Source organism: Ptychodera flava, chromosome 6 (assembly GCF_041260155.1).
Source record: "Ptychodera flava strain L36383 chromosome 6, AS_Pfla_20210202, whole genome shotgun sequence".
NCBI classification, from domain to species: Eukaryota; Metazoa; Hemichordata; class Enteropneusta; family Ptychoderidae; genus Ptychodera; species Ptychodera flava.
The window spans coordinates 28,178,863-28,206,292 of NC_091933.1; the positions used below are offsets into that span (position 1 = coordinate 28,178,863).

The 27,430-nt window shown below is 36.6% G+C and overlaps 1 protein-coding gene across 2 annotated transcripts; it reads right to left on the reverse strand.

Moving 5' to 3' along the window:
• On the reverse strand, window positions 1-26,770 carry LOC139135399 (leucine dehydrogenase-like). 2 transcript variants are annotated; one of them, XM_070702772.1, is made up of 10 exons: window positions 26,162-26,770; window positions 20,349-20,455; window positions 17,138-17,259; window positions 15,790-15,915; window positions 12,625-12,717; window positions 10,470-10,576; window positions 9,522-9,617; window positions 8,202-8,345; window positions 7,064-7,153; window positions 1-4,742 (listed from the first exon to the last, which is right to left on the reverse strand). In XM_070702772.1, exons 1-10 carry the CDS (start codon window positions 26,660-26,662, stop codon window positions 4,560-4,562), a joined length of 1,569 nt encoding a protein of 522 aa, XP_070558873.1. In that variant the 5' UTR covers window positions 26,663-26,770; the 3' UTR covers window positions 1-4,559. The 2 variants fall into 2 exon arrangements, with proteins under 2 accessions (XP_070558873.1, XP_070558872.1); XM_070702771.1 differs by lacking the exon at window positions 17,138-17,259 and adding an exon at window positions 18,018-18,139 and having other exon boundaries at window positions 26,162-26,767.
• Window positions 26,771-27,430: the final 660 nt, after the last annotated feature.

Here is a 27,430-nt window from a genome sequence, read left to right on the forward strand (position 1 = left end):
TTTCCCATTTCTTTTCTTTATTTCATCAATCTATAGCCAAAGCCAGCATTGCTGCATCAACTTATATTCAATGAGAAAGAAAATACAGTTTCAAAAAAAGAACAGGGGTGGGTAACAAAGAATTTCTACAGGATATGGGGAACTGTATACACACAATTCTATCCTGCAAAAAACAGCTGCCAGAGTAAGATCTTTTAATAATCTTCATAAAGCTAACACTACTGATGGGTTCTTGGAAATACAGTACTGTGCCTCGGTACGTCTCTTCTTCTGTAAGTGTTCTGATAACATCAATCTGTAAGACTCAAAATTGTCTATACTTAGAAAGTCTGTGGGAACATCAAAGGGTCACAAAACTTTCAATCCTTTTTGTAGCACCGTACACTGAAATAGTCTGGAACCCTTTTATCAACAAAATCTTAAATTAAAATCCACTGTTTTGTAATAGCATTTGACCATTATTGCTATACATTGTACTTATGAATACTGAAGGAAAGACTGACAAAAATCACTCCTTGTTCTGAGCAAAAACACACATTTACACTTCATCCAAATCCATGATTGCATTTCACATAATTTAGCAAGTTCCCTGGTTTTGATGCTCTAACACAGCATTCTATCAGACTGTACACCCCTCTCTTTGAGGAAAGACAAAGCCAGGATAAATGACCCCTTTCAGAAAGGTTTCACTCTCTATTAGGCCAAAAAAACATAAATTGTGCTGTTCCGATAACATGGTTTCAAAAACAGGATAGGTAGGTCAGAAGGAATTTTTTTTTCCAAAATATTTTTATTTTTAAATATGCTTTTCAGGGGTTCGGGGCGATCAAACACTGGCCACAACATTTCCAGAAAAATGTATCATACATATGAAAGGAAAAAAACATAAAAGACATCCTCGTTCAAGCAAAAATCAAATGCAAAGTAACGAATGCGTGATTTTACGGTTTTCTTCTTTCATTTTTTTTACTTCTGGGTTTATGTAGCTCTAAAAAGTTTAGGGTCGGCAGGTAAAAAATAGGGTGGTCGGGTTATTGGAACAGCACGATTTTTGTTGTTGGCCTTATACAAATCATTACCATCTCCTGAAAGAAGTCAAATTTATACTCAAATTTGAGTAAAATAGAAGTTACATTAAATGCTGTGCATTTCCACTGAAAAGACACATACCTTGATATTAGTTTTTTCTTCACTACTGGAAGTAAAAACGTGTTGTGAATAATGCAAAAGCTTCGCCCAAATAAACAGCTGACAAGCCATGGAATGGTTAAATTTTCACACAATGCTGGAAAAATATGTGTTGGAATCATCAAGTTGATTTTACACAAGATTGAAGACAGACTTTAATTGCAAGTCTGCGTAGCCATTATTGAACTTGTAAATGGGAAAGATATGAAACCAACAGTCCTCCTTTGGAAATAAAAAATGACAAAAAATTAGGAATTAACAGATTGCTTTATACAGTCCCAGCACCAAGCAATTTCTGTCATTCGTCAAACATGAAAAAATCACTAAACTTTTAGCCTTCCATAAAATGACAGTTTCAAAACCTGTTTGATATACTCCTCTATTCTACAAATATTTCTCTTTGAACAATATTACTATGTTAGGCACATTAAAGCAGTTTACAAACTCTGATTGCTTTTAATATCGGTGTTCCTTTTAAATAATGTACAACTTGAAAACATCTCTATGTACACATTCTTATCATTTGCAATGATGGAAACTATCTCCTGGACAGAAGACAGAGAGGATCAACAAACAAACATATCTTAGGTGTAATACCTAGCTGATATCAAGGTAGGTTCATTTTATTTGTTAATTGGACTTCAATGATACTTTAAACTTTGTATATGGTTACTATCACAAGTACAGGGTGGAATAACTTGTGATTTGTATGTAATTCCTGAAGTCTAATGGTTTACCGTACTTCACCATATGGTCTACAGAAGTTCTTGTTTGGTTTTCAAATTGATACTTCAAACTTTTTACATGTATACTACCACAAGTATGGGGTAGAATAACTGTGATTTAGATGTAATTCCCAAAGTCTAATGGTTTACTGTACTTCTCCGAATCATATGATATGGTCTATGAGGGCGCTTTGTTGGCTTACAAATTGTTGAGCAAAGCGCTATAATACGTATTTGCGCTGCTGAAGAGTAGACTTTGATTCATACTGTTACCCTAATCTGGGCAAGTCCTAAAATGTCAACACAAGTAACTGTAAAATTGGATGTCAATGAATGTCACATGATATAAAATGCATGGTATTGTGTTCCTTCAGTGATTGAGATAAGTTCTATTCACAATGATGTTAATGTAACAACCAAAATAATCCCTACCAGCTGAAAAGATGACTGCTTCTACTTCCAGACACTACTCTATGCTAAATTTCACTAGCACTACAAAACAATAAATTTCAACAAAGATTAATTAAATTTGTTCTCCATTTCAATTACAAAGTTTTGCATTTCTGTTGTTGTTCTGCTTTTGGTAATTTATCTTGCATTGTTCCAAGGTGGCTGCATTGTTAGACTTTGGACATGATATTTTTCAAATAAATGCTATCTGAGCAGACTATATTAATTTGACATGTCTACTTTTTAAAGAGGAAACTTAATGTCAAAAAAACCCAAAATGGCTACTTTCACAAACCCTATGTCACCTTAAACACCGAGGTTTTTGATCATATACTTTTGTAAAAATCCAACATGCTGCTACAAGACATATGCAAACTTCTTCCTGGAAATAAGTTACAGACTGAGGTGATACTGTGTATATCAGTGGATGTGGTGTGATGTGATGCGTGTTTTCAGCATTCAAGCAAATTGGCGGATAAATACGAATAAAAGTAGCACATTGCAGTGAAGTCACAAAGGGTGGCCACGTAGCTGAAAGACAGAGGTACAGAAAACACCAGACAGCCTGTTCACTGAACTCAGTTACAAATACAATAAATACAATTCATTACTACTTAAGCTTTAATAGTTTCCCAAACATTGTGGTTCTGCAGGACCACAATTTGAATGCGTCCCAGTTGTAAAAGTTGGGAAGTGTATGTACAACCTCTTCATTTGCATTGCATAGTTGAAGCTTCTTGGTAAATCTAAGGTCAAGTACATTCATGTCGCCCAAGTACGTTGAAACTAATGTGGTGTGTGACAATTATGAAACTGAACTATGTCCATTCAAAAATTTGGCAGATTTACATCCAAACTGAATTGAAATTTACACTCAACAGCTTGGCAAAATTAGTGTCCAAACTGAATATGGTGTTAAATCAGTCTAACCTAAGTTCACCCAGATTCCCTGTTAATAAACCGCTCCACAATCAATATTGATAACAAGGGATTTGGGCCAAACCACTGTGGTGAAAGGGATTTGGGCCATACCACTGTGGTGAAAGGGTTGATAATTGGCTCTTCTTTGACATGATTCTGAGACATGGCTGAGAATACTGGGTCCATATTGAGCCACAGTACAATTTAATGCTACGGTACGTGTGCATTTATACACAAAGGCACCCTCAAGATGAGCATTGATTGATGCCTTATGGAAGACAGGCCAAGTGCTCTTTCAAGTGACCCCAGTGTACAGAGAAAGCTGTCCTAAGAAAACTCTACTTCTGTCATCAATCTGGCTACTACCCATCTCAACTTTTCAATGTCCTCTACACTACATAGATAAAGAAGAATCCCATACTGGCTGGACATCCATGATGGATTTGTCACGATTCAATGTGAGTTCATTCTGGACAGATTCACACTGCATTTTGGAGGAAAAGGTTCTTCTGAATATTTCAAGTATAAAGCAGGGTCAGGGGTCACCCTTTTTCTCACATCATCGATATAAATCTTACTTATTCTCAGTGCTGATACCTGAAGACAAGGTGTTTAAGTAGTTTGGAGTCTGCATTTACTGAATGAACTGGGTATGTCCTTGAAGAAAATTTGCAGACACATACTTATATCATCAGAATTACCACTGCAACACCATTTAAAATCAAAAGTGGGCGGAATTCATGGAACTGTGTCCAACTCTACACCTAACTTCTCCCAGACATTTTCTGTATCATTTCTACTCAAAATATTTGCCATCACTGAAATTCACACAAATACCAACTGAGTTGGTCTCATGTAAATTTTACACTTGTACTCTCCTTATCACATATTTTTTTATGCAAAATACACCATCAATACAGAGGCATTTGAAAGTTGCAATGTAACTGGCACATGCCATCATTCTAAAATTTAAAAATTCCTTACATTATACCATGAAAAGCTGATAATCTGCAGATGTGCAGCCCATAGTATGTACAGTCACCATTGCTTTGTAGGTTACGCTAAGAAATGTAAAATAATCCATGTCCCTATAGCACCTCTCTCCATCACAAACATCTCAAATCGATGGCCCAGTGCAAGAGGGGTGTATCTCCTATGCTGTACGCCCCTCTTCCACTGGACCATCAAAATATTCTTCAATATTTTTAAGTTACAAATCTTAATGCTTACGGTATATCACATATTAACATTTGTACAAATATTTGAGGTTTTTTTTCAGTAAATTGGTTGTTTATGCCACTCTGACTCAACAAGCGCGTCGATGATCTGCTGTGATCTCCCTGGCCACACCGGATGCCACTCTCGGCTCAGTTTATCAGCGATGGCGTTGGCAGCTTGAACAGGCGTGATGTCGTCTTCCCTGGCCTTTTCCAGAATCTTCTTTGTCATCACATAAATCTGTAAAAATTCAGAAAAAATTCCATGAACATGGGAAAATCCCTCCAAATTCCTCAATTTCTACTCTTTACAAAACAAAATCATTATTAAAGCTGTATTACCCAGTCTGCTATTTTAGTCAGAATTCCTAGGGCAACCCAATGTGCCAGGGAAAGACACTTATTTTTTATCCACTTGCCCTTCGGGCAAGTGGGGGGTTCAGTTCACTTGCCCGAATTGGAAAACCACTTGCCCAGTATAATTTACGTGTTTGAAAAAAGCTAAAACATTGGTTTTTTATTTCACTCACTTTATTTTGAAAATTATGTTATCATGAGAAAATGTCAGACATTCTCATAGGGTTCTCTTCACACTTCTAAGAGTGCTGGATGGCTCATTTATATTCCATTAATTACTAAAGCCCCATTACCTGTATCTTTTAGCATTCTTTATGTGATTTTACTTCTGAACTAAAACAAGTTTTTGGGAATTTGCTCTTTCAGGGGTTGGAATACAAGTATTGTTAACTGCCCAGTGAGACTGCATGTGCAATTTGAACAAGAAAAATAATAAATATGTGCCCAAATGTAAAATGGCACCCCATGCAAATATAGCAAAACCAGTGTGCACCGTGCATATATGCATTTGAATATTCACGGAAACAACAGAGTAGTCCAATGTAATGCATAGTGTTGAATGTTTTCAACTGGGACATGCTTTGTTTTCTTTTTAGTATGGTGGGAAATCATAATAACGGTTAAAATGTAAATTTACTTGTCCAATTTTTCACTAAAGAATGTTTTGTAAAGCAGTAAAAGACTATAAGCTTATCCTGTAAATGGGTAGAATTTAAAGAAAACCAGAGAAAATAGGAAGCCTTTTTAGGTCAACAAATTTCAAGATTTACAGCTAGTGGGGGCTTTCATATTCATAGAAAAAATTCTAACAGTTCATATGTTTGTATGTTTACTTTCTTGGGGCTTAATGTACAAATAATAACAGCCATTTCAATTGTACCTTCAAGGTCTTTTTGCTTTTAAAAGTTTTAACTTATCTATACAGAAAGAAAAAATCTGTAGCTATAAAGGAATGTTTTGAAGCTTCTGAAAAATAATGTACTTCTTTGTCATGTTTTTACTGCGCTTATATCATACACCAGCCCTATAAAGTTTGAATTGCCATTGCACTATACCAGTATCCTATGTTTTTCTAATAACCTAGGTGGTCTTATTATTGCTCATGCGCAGACTAAATAGAATTAAAACCAACAACCTAAGGCGTCGGGTGTTTTTCAATGTGTGTAGAAGCTGAATTTCTCGATGTCAAACTCGCTCCAATTGCTTCTTGACAGTCATTTTAGAATGGGAAAATTCACAAACAGAGAGGTTGGTCGCCACGGACAAGTAACTTTGGCTTATTGACCTGAAAATTAAGTCAGTGTTTGTGAAAATTCAAAGACTGACCCGTTGACACCAAATATTGCTCATGACTTCATTGCATGCGGTCTTGCCACTCACTGTCCCTCAACAAGTTAACATTGAAGAGTACGTTTTAGTAAAAGTCCAATTTTATGTGGTGATTTTTAACCACTGGACTTTATTTTTACATTATTATAAAAGTTCATACAAAGCACTAAAACCGCTGTGTGTTTTCTTTTTTTACCGTATCGACATATTGTGAGACACCGTAACTTCACAGTCAATGCAATGAACTTTGGTGAACGTACGTTCCACCAGCTGAACAGCTTTTTCATATGCAAAATCAGCGTACGGTAATTTACGGGTACCGGTGTATTGTTTGAACTGGATTTTATTGACAGCGATTATTATATATTGATTCTTTTCGTCAACTCTTCATGCAATTTTATGAAAAATCTTATGGAAATGTTCACAATGACATAATATGATTATTTTTGTTGTTTAAGTCCGTGTTCCCTCACCAGAAAATCGCTCTCGTGAATTAGATTTCTAGGTAATTATTTTTTTCACTTGTCCCGTCGGGCAAGTGGCATCGGAGGTTCACTTGCCCGAACGCGACTTTCACTTGCCCCGGGCAATCGGACAACCCTTAGTGTCTTTCCCTGTGTGCTTTTCATAAATTAGTTATACATTTTTTACACGAACCAGACAATTTTGTCAGCAGCTTTCGTGTGGTGCATTGGTCAGGGCAGCTTTGGTGCATACTTACTGAGGCCAGGGCAGCTTTAATGCATACTTATTGAGGCCAGGACAGCTTTAATGCATACTTATTGAGGCCAGGACAGCTTTAATGCATACTTATTGAGGCTGGGGCAGCATTGGTGCATACTTATTGAGGCCAAGCCAGTTTGGATGCATACTTACTGACTTTTCCCATTCTCTACTGAAATGTCTCTCTATTGCCGGGTCATTTGTCAATCTACCATAGGCTTCATTGGCACAGTTGACGATACCCTGAAATAAAAACATTGATATCAATTCTATTTAGTGATATACACATTACACAATCAAACTTTGAATGTGGTGGGTAGTATATGATAGACATCTCATCATGGTGTTAGTACAGTTTATTTAATTGATGATATGTCCGAGATGCTGGTGAACCTTTGGATGAGCCACTCATAATCATTACAGACGTTACAGGTAGTACTTTTACTCTAACTTGTTTTTTGTTAAACACTTGACTATGAATGAAAAAACTTACTTTATACATGATGCATAAACGTTTGGAACCCTCCTTATCCAGAAAATAGTTGAGTATGACAACAGAAAACATAAATACTAACACAGACCAAATGACTCTAATTGTGATGACTTTAACCCTTTGAGCACTGCAATTTTTCCCACCAAAATTATAGTGTGCAACATTTTACCAATTTTGCGAATTTTTCTGTTTTGGACCAAATGAACATCACATTTTATTGGCTTCAGATTTTTATCAAAATTTTAGCAAATATCAGAAAAAAATTGACTGGTGTATATTATGATATAGGCAACAAAAATTGACTTTGGCACTCAAAGGGTTAATGCTGAGCGCACATGGAACCTGTAAACATCTTTTTTTTAAAAGCTGTAAGTCATGAAATAATGCAAAATGTCTTTGATGTTTAACAGCTCCATAATATGTGACTTTCATTTTTGTTGTCTTTGTAAATAATAGTTTGTTGTTCTGATCTCAGAATCATGTCAGAAGGCCCAGTGTTAAACTTGTCAACACAGATTGTAAGGGTGTAATATCCAGTTTAATTGCTTGGCCATTCAATTTTTAGTTTTTCAATAAAAAAAACTTCCCACCGGATGTTGCAATGTGTTGTGCTTGCAAGATTCATATTTGTGATTTCACTCTTTTGTGAGAAGAGAACGAAAACTGACACATTTTCCTGAACAAAATTAATAAACAATTTTATCAAAAGCTTCCACTTTTGCCCCTTTAAAACATCTCAAAGTAAAATTCATACAGAAATCTGGAGGTTACTATTTGAATATAAAGACGCTGACTTACCATTCTGTTTGCCAGATAATCTACAACATAGGTAATACCCCTCTCTTTCAACAATTCATTGTCTTCAGGACTTCCAAGCTGGTTATTAGCAGCACCACACACAATCTCTGCTTTAATGGTGGGAATTGTCTCCTTGTTTAAGACCTGGATCAAAGGGTTTTGTTTATTTGTTAGAAACAGTCCACAAACACATGATTGTTTGGAACATTGACATTGACTCTTTCAAAAATTACACAAAAACATGAAAACTTCTTAAAGGGCCACTAGCTGTGACTTTTGGTGATTTTTTCACTATTTCAGTTTTGAATGTTAACCACAGTTGATAACAATTTTATCAACTGCACTGATTAATTTTTAATATTATTGGACATTTTATGAGATTTTTTGTTTAAATCTTGTTTTGTATTTTTATTAAATGCAATACTTTTTATTGTTTTACTTGATGTAAAGCGCTTTTGAATATTTTATTGTAGAAAAAGCGCTACAGAAATATATTAAACATTAAACATTAAACATTAAACATTACAGTCTTCTTGTCAAAGTGCCTCAAGCATGTTGAGATACAGTATTCAGCTTGTCAACTCTGCCTGCACATGTGTAGACTGTATTGTTATTGCTGACAGGTGAATTCTGGTCTGGACTAGAATTCAAATGTAGACACTATCAGGCCATTCCATACTTGTAGACACTTTGTTGATAAGTAAAGTGTTTCAACATGCTTCAGGGAGTTGAACAAGAACTTGCAACTGACACATTAACAAAAATAGTCAAACAATCATCAAAAGTTATGGCTACTGGCCCTATATATACCATCCATTCTAAAGGTCACACCAATATACCAGGCAGCTGAAGCTGATGTCATATACTGAACTGTAGATCACGTTGTTATCTTGTTGAATTTTAAGTAAATAAATCAGCTTCAAAACACACCCTGATTTCAGAGTTTATTTTCGTTCCAGTTTCCTGTTCAATGTGACAACTTCCTGCTATAGTTTAGAAATTTATCTGCCATCTTCCTCGCTTGCGATTGTTTGCAGCATTTCCCCCAGAAACTCCCATAAAAATTTCAAGTTTATGCCACGTTAACGAAAAAATGTAGAGCCTTTCAAGGTATTTCCATGAAATATCACCGTATCACCTGAGCTGACAATTAGGGGAGGATAAAATATATATTTTCTAAGTGTAAAATTTCAACAAAGAATAGCTAAAGCTTGAACCACTCTTTTGTTAAAGACAAAATTTTCATATGTACAATATTTTTCACCTCTCAAATATGGTGAATTTGAGGGAAAACATTCACAATGACAGTATTGTACTTACATTTCCCAGTGCACAGGGTGACAGAATGTCACACGGACGAGACATGACCGTCATGTCATCTATATCAACCTTTTCTATGTGTAATCGGCCATCATGCTGAAATGTGAAAAGCAATACAGAATCAAGTCAAGTGTTGTCTGCCTTGCAAAACTGTCATCATCATTTATCTTAGAATAAACAAACAGAGCCAAAGGTCTCACTATGATATTTTCTCAATATTACAATTCCTGAGGTTAGTCTTTTTTCATTTTTTTATGAGATGCCTGACTTGATGTGTAACTCTCCACCTAGAATCTTTTGTTTCCCTTTTTTTTGTAACATCTCCAAGTGTCAGTGAAGAAGGCCCGCCCTCTATGGTCTGATTTTGAATGATCATGTGATGGCAATGATCATGACATTGAAATCACAGCTGGTTATCCATGGTTAAGATGGGTTAAACTCTAATGGACCACACAAGCTCACATGTCAAATATGTCTGTGAATTTTACTCAAACAACAAGGCTACATTTTATCACAAAATGAAGCTTTTTACAGAGAATCTGCTTTTCCCTTAATAACATTCTCCGAATTACAAATAATAAATAGAAACAGATTTTGCAGGGTACCATTTATCAGCACGTCACTGAAAGGTCATATTGACACTATATGACCTAAAAGACAATGGAAATTTACAAGGGAGAGGATTGAAAGTTACACCATGATGTTCATTTCCCATAGTCCACACTGTAACATTTAAATTCTACATATTTTAACTTCATTGAACTAAATTCAATGATATAAGAAATACATTTGTTAATATAGACATGAAATTTGCATATGAGAAGACACATAGCCCAGTAAAGAACAGCTGCTCTATGCAAAACAGGTTATGCATTCACACACTGATATTTAGGTCTAATAATAACCTCAATACAATTGTGCAATAAAAACTGGTTGAACGTAGAATACCTTGTGATGGAACAAATGCTTCATATCATCCACTCTGTTCTGATGACAGTCTGTTACGTGAATTGAAGGAACATCTTTCTTGAGTAGTTCTTCCACGATCACCGTGGCTTAGAGAAACAAAAGCAGAGACAACCTGTCAGTGAAACCACCCTCTTTCTCTCATTTGATTACAGTTCACAACTGCTGCACTGAATCGGTTGAAAGTGAGCCAAATATTAAAAGAGCCTGTATGATTTCAAAAAACCTTCCCCAACTCCACAATGGTTTGATATACCATCCATTCAACATTAGTCTGCAGTCTGAATATGGACGTTCATTTTTGAAATACAAAACTAACACATAAAACTTTCTGGTTGTCTTTGAACTTAAATTTCTAGTAATTTTTCAAGTCTCTAGGACAGAAAAACAGATGTTCAAACAATATTAAATAGGTCAGTTGAAAATTGTCACTATTTTTGAACATTCGGGGTACAAAGTTCATTCTAGCCAGTGGACAGGAAAAACCGATACCTTCATTATGACTACATTTCTGGATATAAATAATTTATTTCATACATCGAACGCAATGTGTTTTGTTCCTAAATTTGAAAGAATAATAAAATTCCATAATTTTGGTTGAAAAGATGAAAGCTTCCAATCATGTGGATGCTCACGCTACACATTCATGGATTTTTATTACCTTTAATACTCATACCTCCACAAAAATACTGACCAGAATTTTCAACCGAATGTTTGAATTTGCATGTTAATAGAAATTGGTGATAATATTCACATACATATATGGTTTAAAAGCGGTCAGGGTTCTGCCCATAGTCCCAAGAGTGCTGGACGGCTCATTAATATTCATGAGCATTAATATTCATGAAAAACTGTAACATTTATATGCTTGTATTTTTACATTCTTAGGGCTTGATATACAAATAATAGCCAATTCCACTGTACCTTCAAAGTATTTTTTCAGTTTTAACTGAACAAAACAGAAAGAAAACAATCTTTAGTTGTAAAGGAATCTTTTGAAGCTTCTGAAAAATAATGTACCACTTTTTTGTCATCATTTTCCTGTGCTTATATCATCCCTCACCACTATGAAGTTTGGATTACCATTGCACTGTACCAGCATCCAGTGTTTTTTCAAATGACCTGGGTGGTCTTGTTACTGCTCATGCGCAGACTCTATAGAGTTTAAACCAAGAACTTAGGGGTTGACTAATCGGCCATAGTTTTGAAAGTTGAATTTCTCGATGTCAAATTCACTTCAATTGCTTCTTGATAGTCATTGTAGAATGGGAAAATTCACAAACAGAGAGGCTTGTTGCCACGGACAAGTAACTTTTGGCTTATTGACCTGAAAAATAAGTGAGTGTTCATTGATAATTCAAAGACTGGATTCGTTGACACCAAACTTGCTCGTGACTTTCATTGCATGCAGTCTTTCCACAATGCCACTCATTGAGTTTTAACTGAACATTGAAGAGTACGTTTTAGTTAGAAGTCCGCTTCCGTACTTCATTTTTGTGGTGTTATAAACCTTGATACAAAGCAAAAAAACTTCAGTTTTTCTCCTTCTTTCGATCGTACTACAGAGATACTGTGTGACAGGAAAACCGTGTCTAGTTCATTAGGGCGATGATCTTGTGAACGTACATTCAACAGCTGAACAGCTTTTCATATGCAAAATCAGCGTACGGTAATCAACCAGTGGTATTGTTTAAATAGCATTTTATTGAAAGGCATTCTATAGTACAATTGTTTTCATCAACTCTTCATGCAATTTTATGAACTGCTTGACCTCAAAAGTGTCACTCATAGACATTCATGTTGATTGTTCAAAGCATTGAACTGCAAGTGCCGGTCGGTCACTTGTCAATGCTGGTCGGAAATTCTGAGTGCCGGACGGGCCCGTCCAGCGCCGTCCGGCGTGGGCAGAACCCTGAGCGGTAGTTTTGAAACCACATGTTTGGCAACTTGCCAGCTTTGAAGGTAATCACAGGAATGAAACCGCTTGCATTGATAGCACCCTCAGTTCCATAAAGAATGTCTATGTTGTGTGTACAGACCTGCTGTTGTGTATGTCACCACAAATTCCAAGATTTTACATAGGAGCATGCACACAGAGTCAAGTAGAGATCCGGCATCAGAAACTGCAAATACTCACCAACATTGCCAGCACCTTGTATGACTACTGACTTGGTTGATAATGTGCCAATACCAAGGAAGTCTAAGGCTGCCTCCATGGCACAGACAACACCTGAAAACATCACAACATTAAAGATGTATTATTACTCTTTGATGGATGGCATTTTTGTAGAAAAGTTGCAGATCAGTGTTGCATAAATTTTACATTTTGAGAAAAAAGTGAACTTATTTTGGAGGATGCTGATTGACTCATGTAATACTTCACATGTTTTGTCACATTTTCCCCAAAAATACACAACATGCATGCATCCTTGCCTATGGTTCTGGTATTGCAAAAATTATACAGATATGAATTGTCAAGTACCGTACGTTTTAAACACATGATGTATCAACACAATTTATCACTTATTTACACATTTTAAAGGCATGTAAGTGTACCACACAATACTCCTGCGAGTGTTCAATGATTTACGTATAAGATATAAAAAATTGAAATCAAAATGTGTTCTACACACGGAGATCATCAATATATCATTTATTAATGCCAACACTATGAAACGACATATGAGAAAGAAAGCAGGCACACATTGAATTAAATACACTTCACAGAATATTGGCAATATGGTACATTCAAAAAATTTCATGGACAGTGCAGATACATGTCTATATGGCACATTGCATATACACTGCCACATTGAGCAGATTTCTGCTTAAAAAGACAATGAAACGTGCTACCTCAATTTTTATACACACTGGAATAACTTTGTGGGATGTATTCAAAATGGTGCTTTGACCCGACTGAAAAGTTCAAACGACCGACAAAGTCTGCCATTTATATAATGGCACTTCTGATCACACCATATTTGCTGCCGGGCAAGACAAGGCTAGCGTGGACCAACGTAATGATAGCAGGCCATAATCAAATACAGCCTGGTGTTCTGTACAAAAAGAGACATGGTCTCAATGAGGGGAGGTGTGAAATTCTTTATTCATATATACTGAAAAATCAGGCAATCTTAGGAATGGCAAAAAAAGTTTACCAGTCAACTTTAGGAAATGCCAATTTCACAGTTCATTTGTTTATTATCTAGCAAATATATACAATAAATGACCATGGAAATGAACACATTGCATCCAGTAGTCGAAGAGTGATCTTCATGTTTGTGTGTAAGACAATGAATTTCATAGGCCTTTAAACACCTGGACTTTTTTCAAATTATGGAAGACCTGATGGTTCCATCAATTATGGAACAGCTGTTATATTTGAACACTTAATGACAGCAAGTCATGAGAAGGCCTAGATTAAATGCAAAGGTATGGTAATGCTTTATAATGTGAAAATACACTAATCAATGAGGCTAAAGATTGTTATTATTCATTTTTTTAGCTCCCATAGCCATATGTATATATGGCAATGGAAGCTATTCTTATAGGCTAGGAAAATGTCTGTATGTATGTATGTCTGTATGTCTGTATGTCTGTATGTCTGTGTGTCTGTATGTCTGTATGTCTGTATGTCTGTCCGTCAACATCAAAAACTCCAAAACCGCTGCACATTTCATCTTGATATTTGATGTGTACATGGATGATGGGCTGTAGATGAGATTTTGTTCAAATGAAGTTGTCATTGCCAAAAATATGCAAATTAGTGCCTAAAAAAGCGTTTTTGGTAAAAAATCTTCTTCTTCATAACCGCTGGTCAGACAGCTTTGATATTTGGTATACAGGTCCCTAGGGATAACCCAACTTGGATGTGTTCAAATTGTGATGAAATATGCAAATCTGTATTTTTAAGGAATTTTTTTGTCATTTTTGGTCAAAAATTTATCTCATCAAAACCGCTTGTCTGACAGCTTTGATATTTGGTATACAGGTCCCTAGGGATAACCCAACTTGGATTTGTTTAAATTGTGATGAAATAAGCAAATCTGTATTTTTAAGGAAATTTTTTGTCATTTTTGGTCAAAAATTTATTTCATCAAAACCGCTCGTCTGACAGCTTTGATATTTGGTATACAGGTTCCTACAGATAAACTAAATATGATATACAGAATATATGATGAAATCTGCAATTTTGTATTTTTGGTGCAATTTTTGCCATTTTTGGTTAAAAAATGTGTTTCTCAAAAACTACTTATCTGATGCCTTTGATATTTGGTATACAGGTTCCTGGGGGTTCTCTTAGTGTGATATAGTGAATTTTGATGAAATCTTTTTTTTTTGTATTTTTGGGTCAGTTTTTGCCGTTTTTGGTCAAAATATTTGTTTCTCAAAAGTTACTCATGTGATAGCTTTGATATTTGGTATACATTTTTATACATAATTATGATGAAGTCATCAATTTTGTATTTTTGCAGCTAATTTTGCCATTTTAGGTCAGGCCATCCTGAAATGAGCTATCAAAGATCTCAACCTTCTTCATCAATACATATGTCACAAAACGTTGCTCTCTACATAACACAGCAGAGCTCTGTCGACCATTGGGTCGCTTGTTAGCTCCCATAGCCATATGTATATATGTTTACAAGTTTACATTTTATTGAAAATCTCAATAGCCACAGAGCAGATTAGATGAAAAATTAGCATGTAAGTACTTTGGGCTGACCTGAAATGATTGTGCACATCTTGGGTCAGTATCTTGGACTTGCTATTTTTCATGAATTTTTTTGTAATTTTCTCCCATTTTTGGTCAAAAAATCTTCTTCTCTGAAACCACAAGTCTGATTGATTTGAAACTTGGTATGGAAGTGCATAGGAGTGACCTTTCCCAAATCTGGGCAAATCGTGGTGAAATTTGCATATTTGCATTTTTTGGCTATTTTTTTTCATTTTTGATCAAAATTTTTTTTTAACTCCGAAACCACACGTCCGATTGAGTTGAAACTTAGTGTAGAGGTTTTTACGGGTGACGTCAGTAAGATTTGATCAAATTCTGGTGAAATTTGCATAATTTTATTTTACTGGGGGAATTGTTTCTATTTGTGATAAAAAAATCTTTTAGCTTGATTTTAGCTTGTTTTGATAACTATATGGGAGCGACCAGTGACATTGTCACTATTTTTATACATTAAATTGAACACTGGGAGTGACATACACTCTTATGCTTCAAGTTTCAATGTTCATTTTCAAATGAAAACTGAAACAGTGGACAAGAACCAGGATTTTATCAAACTTTTCCATATACCTTTTCCAGTGGCAACAGAAGGATTTCCAGATCCACCCTTTTCTTCCGGGATGCACGTCGCATATCTGGTACGATGGTGAACATGATCTAAATCATTGACATTCACCCCGACATCTTCTGCTGTGACTGGAAAATTGAACAGGTTTGAGCAGTTACAGATAAAAGTCTGTGTGTCTGACCTGAACAGCAATCCACTGCCAAATGTCACAAATCACTCTAAATTCAAGGAAGAAACAAAACTATTTTGGGATTCTGCGGGTGTATACACAAACCACAACATCACAACATGACAAAGGCTTCTGATGAGGATGCTGATTGTAATGTTAAAAGCATAATCTGGAAAGAAAACCTTTTGCAGAGAATCACAAACGATGACTAGAGTCTGTGTGTGTCAAACAAAAACAAAACTGTAAATTCTTTTATGATGAGACTAACTGGATAGAGGACTCTTCGGCATTTTGAGAGTAAAATTTTGATGTGATGTTAATAAATTTTACATATTAGCTGAGAGAAATCTAGATCAAGAGATGAACTTTCCCAAGTACTTTCACTTTTAGTAAACAGTACAGCTACTCTAACACAGAGGTACTTTAATACTTGTGAGATCTATTTTTCAACCATGTAGATTGCCAGCTAAACTAAAAGTAAGTGTCGATGGAAGGTAGTGGGTTATTGATGCCTGAGCAAAAATCTGATCTTTTTTGTTATTCTCCTACACACATGTTTAATTTGTTCATTTTAGCATCATAATCTGCACTTAAAAGAAATAAATGTATTCAATAAGTGGCTAATGTTATGAACAGACTTGATGTATTTAAGAATTAATCAACATTAACAGTTGGCAGATTTTATAGAACTTAAATTTTTAAAAAGTCTTTAGACTTTTGTTAGTGTAAAACTTCTTGTAAGATTACTAAACTACACTACAATATAGAGATGATTGTTAATAGCCATTTCAGGTAGACAGTCAGGTGCATTAACCCCTTCACCACCCATAAACTTGGAACCACCCTATTGTTTGCACATTGGAGTGGTTGAACCTATTCACTGGAAAATGGGGGCGAAAGGGTTCTTTTTGCAAGAAAACAAACTACCAAAGAGAAGGAAGTGAATTTACAAGCTCAAAAATGGTGATGAAATTAAAATGAAATGATACAGGCGATAAATGAAGATGACGCCACACAAACAAAACAAACAAAATAAAAAGTCACATGCTCGGTATATGTTAGCAGCCAAACAGTCAAACAAATGAAAAAGTGAAGCAAAACTACGTGGTTTTTTTTGTTATTTTTTTTTTAATGATTTATCAACTGCCATGTTGTGGATGATTTTGTTTTTGTTATCCTACCATAGCAACCGTTGAGCGATGTCAGGAAATCGCCGTAGTCATAAAACAATGAGGCTCTGAAGTCTGGTAGAATGTGTTTCTTTGCAGTGGGTTCGGCAACTAAGCCAGTTCCTCCACCAACCCTCAAAATTGAGATGAAACAAAGGCAGAGATCTGATGTCAGTATGGGTGCTCTTGTTATTACTTTGGGGGGTGTGTCTGCTTCATCTACCGGCAAGTCATAACTTTTCAATAGTGTACCCCATCTTTCAAGGAAGGGAGGGTCGCGATATTAAAAACTGAGGGGAGGTTGGGTGTTGACAGGTTAGAGACGCTGAAAAGAAAAAGGGTGGAGAGATGTAGGGGAGCGGGAAAGACACAAATGCGAAAGGTAACAAATGATAGAAAATGTCAAAACAACTGAGAACACAGATCTTCCTCCCTGGAGAAAACAAAAAAAAAGGAGACAGTGAAACAAAAACAGACATGTAGTAAACAAAACAGCTAGTCAGAAAGTTATCACTGCCAGTTGATAGTTTGTTTTCAAAAAATTATTTGTCAAGACATTTTGCCTGTGTAAATGCATACAACGCTACCATGGTTTACGCATTCCTGTGCACCTGATATTTTGAAAGAAAATTTTACTTCAACAGGCCGTGACAGTGTGAGAAAGGTTAATTGCAGGGTCATTCATTGGCAGATGAAAACACTAGAGATTGGAGAAAGGCACAATGACAACGAAGCACCAGGTCATAATCACAACAAAGAAACACTGAAAATAACAGGCAGCCATGCAGTGACCGAAAGACGACGTACACTTTTGACCAGTCCCGACTCGTAAGACTACTGAAGGTGTGACATTGTAGTGTTCAAAAAAATAAAAAATAAAAATGTCAGTTACCATAGCAACCATTCAAAGAGGACAAGAAATCGCCATAATCATAGAAGATCTGAGCGCGGTAATCTTGGTGAATGTGTTTGTCGGCAGAAGGAACTTGGATAACGCCCTTGCCGCCACCAGCCCTACATGACAGATAAGCAAAATGACAGGGAGAAAACAATGTCTCACCAATGACGGTGTAAAACATGGAAATATATATATATATGACATGGCTGCTATGACAAAATCAACTCATTCACGAATACTCTCCTATAGAAACTGTCTGTAGAACTTCGCTAGAGGAAAGACAAAGAGTTGTCATGCAACACTTGCCAACATAACCACCAGATTCCCTATGAATTTGGCATTTTGAATTTTGTTATAACATCAACGATTTTGGTTTACACAGAATAGAAGCATTGCACATTACAAAAAGCAACAAACGACCACTATGAAAGGGAAGTTAACCGTTTTTGATTATAAGATCAACTTTAAAGAGGACTACTTTCAATATCTGTAAATCAATTTGTGATCAAAGAGAAAACGCTGTTGGATATTTTGGCAGAGTGTAACCGACATTCATATACAGCTGAATTATCTTCAGACATAGAAAACAGTGTGTCTACTCTTCACTACACACCAACTCAAATATTTCAAAGGCTGTTTTTTTGTCATATATGACTGTTTCAAATATATTACATTGATAAGATACACTTGAGGTGACAGATTTGTCTGGAAAAAGTTACAGTAATGATCATATTACAAAGGCTGCTTTTGTTAGATATGACTGTTTCAAATATTTTATGTTGACTGGTCACAGTTTAAGGTGATAGATTTGTCTAGAAAGAAGAGTTTGGTGTTGTCAAGTTGTGCAATACTAGAAGTCCAGTACAATCATATACACCAGTACATGTCAATGGATTTTGAACTATCTCTGTAACTATCACTGCAGAGTAATGACTGACACTTTTGGACTTTAGGGAAGGAAACCAAAACATTGCATTTTTTGCAGATGCTATGAGTGTAATGGTAAATGTTGAAGTCATTTCCCAGTGTGATAAAAGAGAAACTATGATATCACAATAAATGCAATTTGTGTAATTTCCTCTATATTTATCTGTTTATTAATAACAGAAAGTGACTCAGTGCATTATTTATGAATGCTGTGATAATGCTGTGATCAAATTTTGTTAAAAATGCCTCTAATATTATCTTCCGTTGTAATATTTTAATTTGAAGTCTTGAAAAAAGTGGGCACACATTGTAGGTCACAGCCCTTGGTAAATTTTATTCATAAATCTGTCAGGCAAACTATTTACAAATACATACATTGTATGTTTGTGACTTGTATTCTTTGGCATTTCTTCATATCAGAGAAATTAGAGTTTTGTAGTCAAATGTTAAGTTCACTTACGAATATGACCAAATTTATGCTCACGAGAGGAAAAACACATTTTAGACAGGAATATCTCATGTAAAATGTACTGAGTTGGTGAGAGTGTTGGTCATGCATCACAAAATACATGTATTTTATCAGAATTATTTACAGACGTATCCTCACACATTAAAGACAAACTCAGAGTGTCATAAAAGATCAACCAGCAAAATTTCGTCATTCAGGTGAGAAGAGATGATGCATTTGTTCACCTTGGCAGATGTCAATTTGTTTCTGTGACTAAAATCTGATCACTAGGTAAGCACTTTGGTAACAATCTCATTACTCCCCCCCCACCCCCCCCCACCCCCCCCCCCATGTTTCAAGGGCAATATCAACACTCCTACCAGTAACTTCTACATTTGGAGAGGGATTTTTAAGCAAGTTTTTTCTGTTGAAGTGAGCTTGTGTGACAATCTGAGTCAATCCATCATTTATCAACAAGCACGGCCCATTAGTTGTCCAAATTCATTGCTTCAAAAAATAAAAGTCAACCCACAATGAAAGTACAAAAAGGGGCTGCTATGTTAACCCTTTTGCTGCCAAGTTCATATTTCACCATCAGGTCAAGTTGGTTAAAACTATGGTGCATTTTAACAAAGACTTGAAGATTTGAAGGTCGCTGAAGACAGAGATACTGTAAACATGATTTTTACAGACTAAAGCTGCTATAATATACCAAGCCAAGTGGGTGAAAATACATTTGATTCTCGCTCAATACCACTTTTACTGACTTGGCAGATGGGAGAGTGATACTGTCTGGCAGGTAAAGGGTTAATGTAAAGGGTTGAGTGAAGATTAAAAACTGCAACAATAAAATTATCAATAAAATAGAAAGTACATTCATCAATTGCTAATGCATCGATGACAAAATTTTCAAAAGTACTGCACTGAAATGATAAGACAGTCAAACCTACCATAGACCTGCTAATGCAGACTTGACACCCATCCCTTGGCCTAGACGCAAACCATCTCGCATGTACAGTTCTAAAGTTGGATAGTCCCATAGTCGAACACCACCACACTGATAACAGAATTTTTTCAAAATGTCAAAGATACATGTAACTACACATGCATAGGCAGTGTTCTCCACAAATAAAAAAATTAAGTGGGTGGCTAATTTGCATAATCATTTGCATAATATTAACATAATCATTTGCATAATATTTACATATAGTTTGTGTTCCTTAAAAATTGACAAAACAGTGTACTCATGGAGCAGAGCCCCTCCACTGATTTTTTCAAAATTCAGTACATCCTCACTAAGTTGCATAAGCTCCTACCCTTGTTTACTCAAATAAAGAAAGGTTAGGAGAGTAAAACATACCGTTAAAGTTGGTAAAACTGCTCAGATCAAAGAAACTATTAAAAGATGTAAAACAATGAGATATCGAAGTTCCCGTGACAGCATCGCTAGGAAAATACTACGTTTTTCAGTACGTTTATCAGGGTTCTCTGACAATGCGCACCCCCGGTACCAAAATAGAAGAGTCCCACTCTGATGTCATATCCGCCATTGTTTACGGCATATTTTCATTCACGCACGCGATCTGGGATTTTATTCTCTTCACATGCATTTTCATTTGTTTAAAGCAAGTAACGCTCCATCTGTTAAGAGTTTTTACCGCTGACTATAACAATTTTCATTGCTATGTTGCTGTTTTCACAAGATACTGACCGTTCGATCTTGGAAAGTTGAGTTGCTTTTACGTTCAGCCAACGCATGCCGGTGCACAGTGACAGACAGTTCCGTAAGCTATGCTACGCTGTTGATCGGCAGCATGCATGTCTTCGTTCCACGTTTACTTTTTATTTCAAGATGTGAGTCAAACAGAAATTTCACCAAATTGCCACTTCTGTATCTAGGGAATGTGTAATCAGTTTGATTTCAAATTTTTCGTCAAGTAAGAGCAGAAATCGTCGCTGACTTTTGCTGTCTTTTGACTATGGTTTTATATCAATTTTTCTGTCCTTTACAATTTCTTTGGATGGGTCGGTGGAGTCAAGGGTTGAACAATAGCGTCGCGGGCCGCGACGCTGTTTTGGGCTGGGAGAACCCTGATGATGGTGTTAAAAGAATGTGTACTTTCTTGGGGGGAAATTCGGCAGAATCAATCGAGACAACACTTAGATCTTGATGCGACCGCACAGTTTATTGTGTCACCGTCCGGGTGGCGGACGGTGATTGTGTGAATGGGTTGACAAGTCGGTCGAGCTTCTCTCGCGGTCTTTCTTCCGCTATGGTCGTCATGACATATCTTGACGAGGTATTAAAATGACAAATTCACACATACAACAACAGCAAAATGTGCCTTGTTGATTTAAATTAACACCTTATTGAAATTAAATACAGAAACAAACAAAAGCACGGCATAAAAACATTGCCGTGAACCAAACCCGCCGACCCAGAACAAAGGCTGACGGTGGGTTTCAAGAGCATGGGCGGCCGAAAATTAAACTGGGCGGCGTAGATTTATCTGGGCGGCCGTGAAATTAAAGTGGGCGCACCGCCCACTTAAAAGGCGTCGTGGAGAACACTGATAGGGCTAAGCTGACAACTTGAACACTGTGCATTTCAATATGTTTTTGGTAGTGGAATTGAGGCTGCCATGACCATGCGCTCAATCTGCCTCTGTCGTGTGATAAAAGAACCTTGTCCGGCAGTTATACGGTAGAAAAACAGTTTCTAGGTTGTCATGTTGAGAAAAGTTATGAAACAATGGTACATGTATTTAGGTCAATCTTGTATGGATTCTTGGTCATGGTTAGTCTTAACCATTTGAGTGCTGTAATTTTTCCAACCAAAATTTTAGTACAACATTTTACCAATTTTCAAGAATTTTTTGTAATTCTTTTGAAAATTTTGGCGCAAAGGGATTGCACTTTACATAGATTCCTGACTTTTCGGTCAAAATTTTGGGAAATATCTGAAAGAATGTTTGAACCTTAAAAAAATTGTCTGGGTTATATTTTATAGAGTTGGCAAAAGTTGACTTTGGCACTCAAGGGTTAAAGCACGGTCCCTCCCTTTGTGGAGGGACCGTGGTTAAGGTGAAGTACTACGAATTACGTCAAAATTAAGTTGTGGTGTCATTTTCTTGAAACTTTGCACAAATATTCTTGGAAGTTGTGCAAGTGCAAAAATGAAATAAAAAATGGGGGTCACCACGCTCGTTTCCATGGAAACGAACGTTAAAATGGCGTCGTTAGAAATAAATGAAAATGATATTATTCACTTAAACTAAAGAAAGCAATTATAAAACGCTTAGCAAATGAGTTAATTTTAATAAATACCAAGAATTAAGATCCGTATCTATTGAATGTATAGTTTTCATGATGTTTGTAAAGAAATTTTAACATAAGGATCGATTACAAAATGACAATATCGAAATTATATCACTACATAATTTTCGAACTTTCTTCCTGTCGTTTTGGATGGTGTCATTTTGACCAAACTTGGCGGATAAAATCCTGACATAATACCATTTAGTTTACACTTTTAATAAAAGGGTGTCACCACGCTACTTTTTACAATATCTCCAGGTGAATGGGTAATATGCAACATGTAAATGGGAGAGAAATGTTAATTTTGCGCTCATATTGAATAAAAACCAGCTTCCTAGGGGGTCAAAATATGACAAGGTTAAAGGTCACATGTATTTCTAAGAGACTGGGTCAAAAAATTAGGTAAAAGCGCAATTTCAACAATGATAGGTGATGTTAAATACATGAGCTACGAAATAACCCATTTGCGGCAGGCTGGAGTTAAATCTGCGCAGAAGTGTTCTTAAGCGTGTGCGCGTCCGAATTCGTCGCCCTTTACCTTAACACTTTCACCGCGGGAGGGCGCATTCTGCGCCAACGGCCAGACTGCGGGAGGCGCGTAAACGCGCCAAGAACGTACGCGTTTATATGCGTTCGATATACGTTGGCTTTGTTTGATCTACATCATGTTTGTTGACTATTTCCTCAAGCCTAGCGTAGTATACGAGATAGAGGTCAAACCTAAATGAGCATGCGCGCCAAATTTGTAAACAAATGCCGCCATATTAGGTCATTTCTCGGCCGTGATTTGTAAGGATCGTGTGATAGGTTGTTGTTTTTCTCTCAGAGGGTATTTAAAAATGGCGATGCGGGCACAGTTTAACACCGACAAAGCCCTTGAGCATGTTTTTCTAGACACTAATAGTGGAATTGTCACTGATCTTGAAACTGAACTCGACGAGATGGCGGAAGTCAAATTTCAAATTACAACTCTGATACAGAACTTGAATATATTCCCAAACCAGTTGAGCAAACACAGAGATCGCAAGCAAGACACTGACAGGAAGGTAGGCAATCTGAGCATGCGACAAAGTGCGACAAAGGACCAGTGACTGACATCACAAACGTTGATGGGGTATCCTGTGGATGTTGTACGACATCAATTTATCAATGACAATTACACATCGGACGCAACCAGTATATAAGCTTACATATAGAGCATAGCTCTCTTTTGAATGTCAGATGATACCTGTTGTTCGAAGATGAACTTGTAATAAATATGAATATTAATCTCATTTATGTGGAATATGTTGTAGCGTATGTGTTCCTCCTACTGAATTTGAGTTGATAAAACGTAAGTGGTAATTTTTAAAGTGTTACGCTGAGAAAAATACATTTATATTTGAAATAACAAAAAAATGCAACATTTTTTTTGTAAAATCCAATATGGCCGCCATGATCACGTGATCTTCAAGGCGTGTCACATGACCTTTTGTGCATTTTTATGATGCTCTGTCATATTGCAATACTCACTGAAAAAATTGTCCCGAATACTCAAATAATTACAAAGATATAGCTAATGCATGTAAATCAATATTTATAAGGCCATATACCCATAGAAAACTACGCACAGGAATGCACGTATAAAAATTAATTACGCAGTGAAAGTGTTAAAGGTACAAATATACAGTCACCTGTAATCTAAATATGCACATATATGGTCAAAGGGGCGTTCCTTGGTATTCAAAATGACCATGTGAGGGCGCTGTTTTAAAAAGCGGCCATCCGCTTAAAATCTGTGATTGGTTAGATTTTCTTTCCATGGTAACTGTGGCAAAATTGGAACAGGTGACAGTATACCTCTAAAAACAAGGCTATTGATAACGGTTTGCAGACTGCAAATTGGATGCAAATTGGTTGAAAAACTATGCATCCTTGCAACTTGCTTGCTTGTCTACAGAATATATCATGGTTGTGGAAAGCAGAGCAAAAAGTTATTGCAAATCAGCATGTGAAAGACAGAAAACCTGGTAGGCCAAAAAAAGAAAAATTGTGCTGCTCCGATGACACGGTTTTCAAAAATAGGGTAGGTAGGTCAGCAGGAACTTTTTTTATCAAAATATTTTTTTTTTTAACCCTTTTCCTGCCAGACAGTAATGGCTGTACCACTTCCCCATCAGCCAAGTCAGTAAAAAGTGGTATTGAGCTAAAACATGACGTATTTTCACCCACTTGGCTTGGTATGTTATAGCATCTTTTGTCCAAAAAATATCAACTTTACAGTATTATGTTTTCAACAGCCTTCAAATGTATAGTATTATGTTAAAATACATCATATGGAATACGTTGTGTTTCATTAATTTTAACCATCTTGACCTGGTGGTGAAATATGGACTTGGCAGGAAAAGGGTTAATACACTGTATGCATTTTTCAGGAGTTAAGGGCAGTCAAACACTGGCCACAACATTTTCAAAAAAATGTATTATAAATAAAAGAAAAAAAATTAAAAGACATCCTTGTTTGTTCAAACAAAAATCAAATGCCAAGTAGCAAACGCATGATTTTATGAGTTTTTTCCTTACTTTTTTTTACTTAAGTGTCTATGTAGCTCTAAAAAGTTAAGGGTCAGCAGGTAAAAAATAGGGTAGGCTGGGTTATCGGAACAGCACCATTTTTTTGTTCGGCCTTAGAAAACCATCAGCACAGTTTGACATCTTTATTTTAACTACAAGTTTCAGGAAGCCGATTGTAGGCTGCAGCATGGATTGGAGACTGGTTCACATTCATAGTGTGCATTAGCTGCCACCATGAACCAAAACCAGTAAATTGATTTTCTGGTCGAGATCTGCAGAACTAAGTGGATTTACTTTCACATTGTGCCCACAGGACAAGGACAATTGATTTGCTCACCCAAACCATGGGGGTACAAAGCAGTCTCAACCCTTACAGCTCTTCATGCCCCATCTGTACATCCTACAGGTCACATGCCTGTTGGGAGTACCCAGGGTCAGGCCTCAAAGAACGCATAACATTGGTCAGTAATTTAATGGGTGTGGACAGAATTGGAATGCTGATTGGCTACTGCAGTTGTTCAGCCCGCCATAAACATAGTCGCAGTCCCGTGACATAGTTGCATGGCTGACCCAATAATATATAAATCGCAAATACAAATTTGGAAAAGTTTAGTTGACAAAATAAAAGTATACCCTGGAGCAGGCTGTTTCCAGTAAAAGCAATACTTTAATTTGTAATTTTTGGCAATATGATATGTGCTGGTTTGCATCAGCGCCGCTTGAAAGTCGAAATGTAAATAACGATGACTGTCCCCGGCCCGGGCTGCAACGTGGAAATGCGAATGGTAATAAATAACGTGAATAGTGTACCAGATGTAACCGCACTCACTCAATACAATTCCACGTGTTTTAGCGTCCGAGTCTTGAAAATGGGCGAACCAACACCACTTACCGCTTGACCCCTGTTTGTACGCCAGATAAAAGCGCCCAGTAAGCATCCAGTTCGCCTTCCAATTTGTAAGAACATGCCTTCGTGCTCATCGAAGTCGATCTTGTCATTTTCGAAAAATGTGCCGATTGGTTCGAGCTCTTCGTGCGACATCCGAACCTTCTTGTTTTCCCGGTCCCAAACCATGTAACATCTCTGTATATCCTTTTCTTTCAAGAAATCAGCAAATGTATGTGGGTTCCATTTGAGCATATCTTTCTTCGAGCTGTAGTGAGCTCGTTGCAAATTACTACACGTACGTGGTTCAAATAACGAAGAATGGCCTCGCTTGTCATCTGCCGAGACTGTCCCGCCATTTACCGCCTTGTGCCGTACGCTTGTAATTGCGGAAATACATCTTACTGTAGGGTGAATCCTTAATTTTCTAGTCCGTACAGAGCAACTATGTCTTGCTAAACCGCTGATGACGACTTTTGCTGAATATTTTGCACAAATAAAGGCCATGATATCGTACAGACACAGGCAGACGTGATATCAGATACACACACGTACGTACGTGCACAATCGCCGATCGACGAGACTGAGCTCAGCCTTTTCACTGACTCCATTTACATATCCATGCTCATCAGAAACAAATAACAAATGGGAAACATAATTGTCAGCGGTACTACCTGTACAACTGGGGTGACTAAGTACTTGGAGAGGCTTTAATTTCTGATAATTTGTATGAATATAGGCTGGTTCGGATAAATAAGCTTCTAAGAGACGGTTGGAAGATATCGGCGCATTGATATATTTCGAAAGTCGCAGAAGAGACATGTATAATGTACTGCCTGCCTGACTTATGAACCAAAATACAGCAAAAAACAGGATGGTTGGACAGTCTCATATACATTACGTTTACTTTTTTGTATGTGTCACACAAGTTTTGTAGATAACATTGTAGATAAAAAGAACCGACTCATTTGTGTGTCTGGATAGAGCACACAAGGGAATTGCTAAATTACTAAGCTACTGCAGTGAACTGCAATAAAACTGCTCACACTAATTAGTTTCAGCTGTACCTAGCTTGCAAAGTCGACAACATTGTATGTCCCATGCAGACAGTTTGTCTGGAGAAGTTGAAATAAACAAGATTGTACATGGACCAGTGCACGGTAAAATGTTACATTGTATCTTAATCTTGAACACAGGGTGCCAATCGTAAACTTCTATATACAACCCCAGACAGAGCTAGTTTTGCCTTTGGACGAGCAGAATTTTTTTGTCTGT

Bases quoted from the DNA above. Each gene is read 5' to 3' on its own strand.
- LOC139135399 (XM_070702772.1), bottom strand. From the start codon at position 26,662: ATGGCCTTTATTTGTGCAAAATATTCAGCAAAAGTCGTCATCAGCGGT. The intron at 9,618-10,469 runs GTATTCTACGTT...TTCACATTTCAG, and splicing joins AGCATTTGTTCCATCACAAG to CATGATGGCCGATTACACAT. The intron at 7,154-8,201 runs GTAAGTCAGCGT...TTTTTATTTCAG, and splicing joins ATTATCTGGCAAACAGAATG to GGTATCGTCAACTGTGCCAA.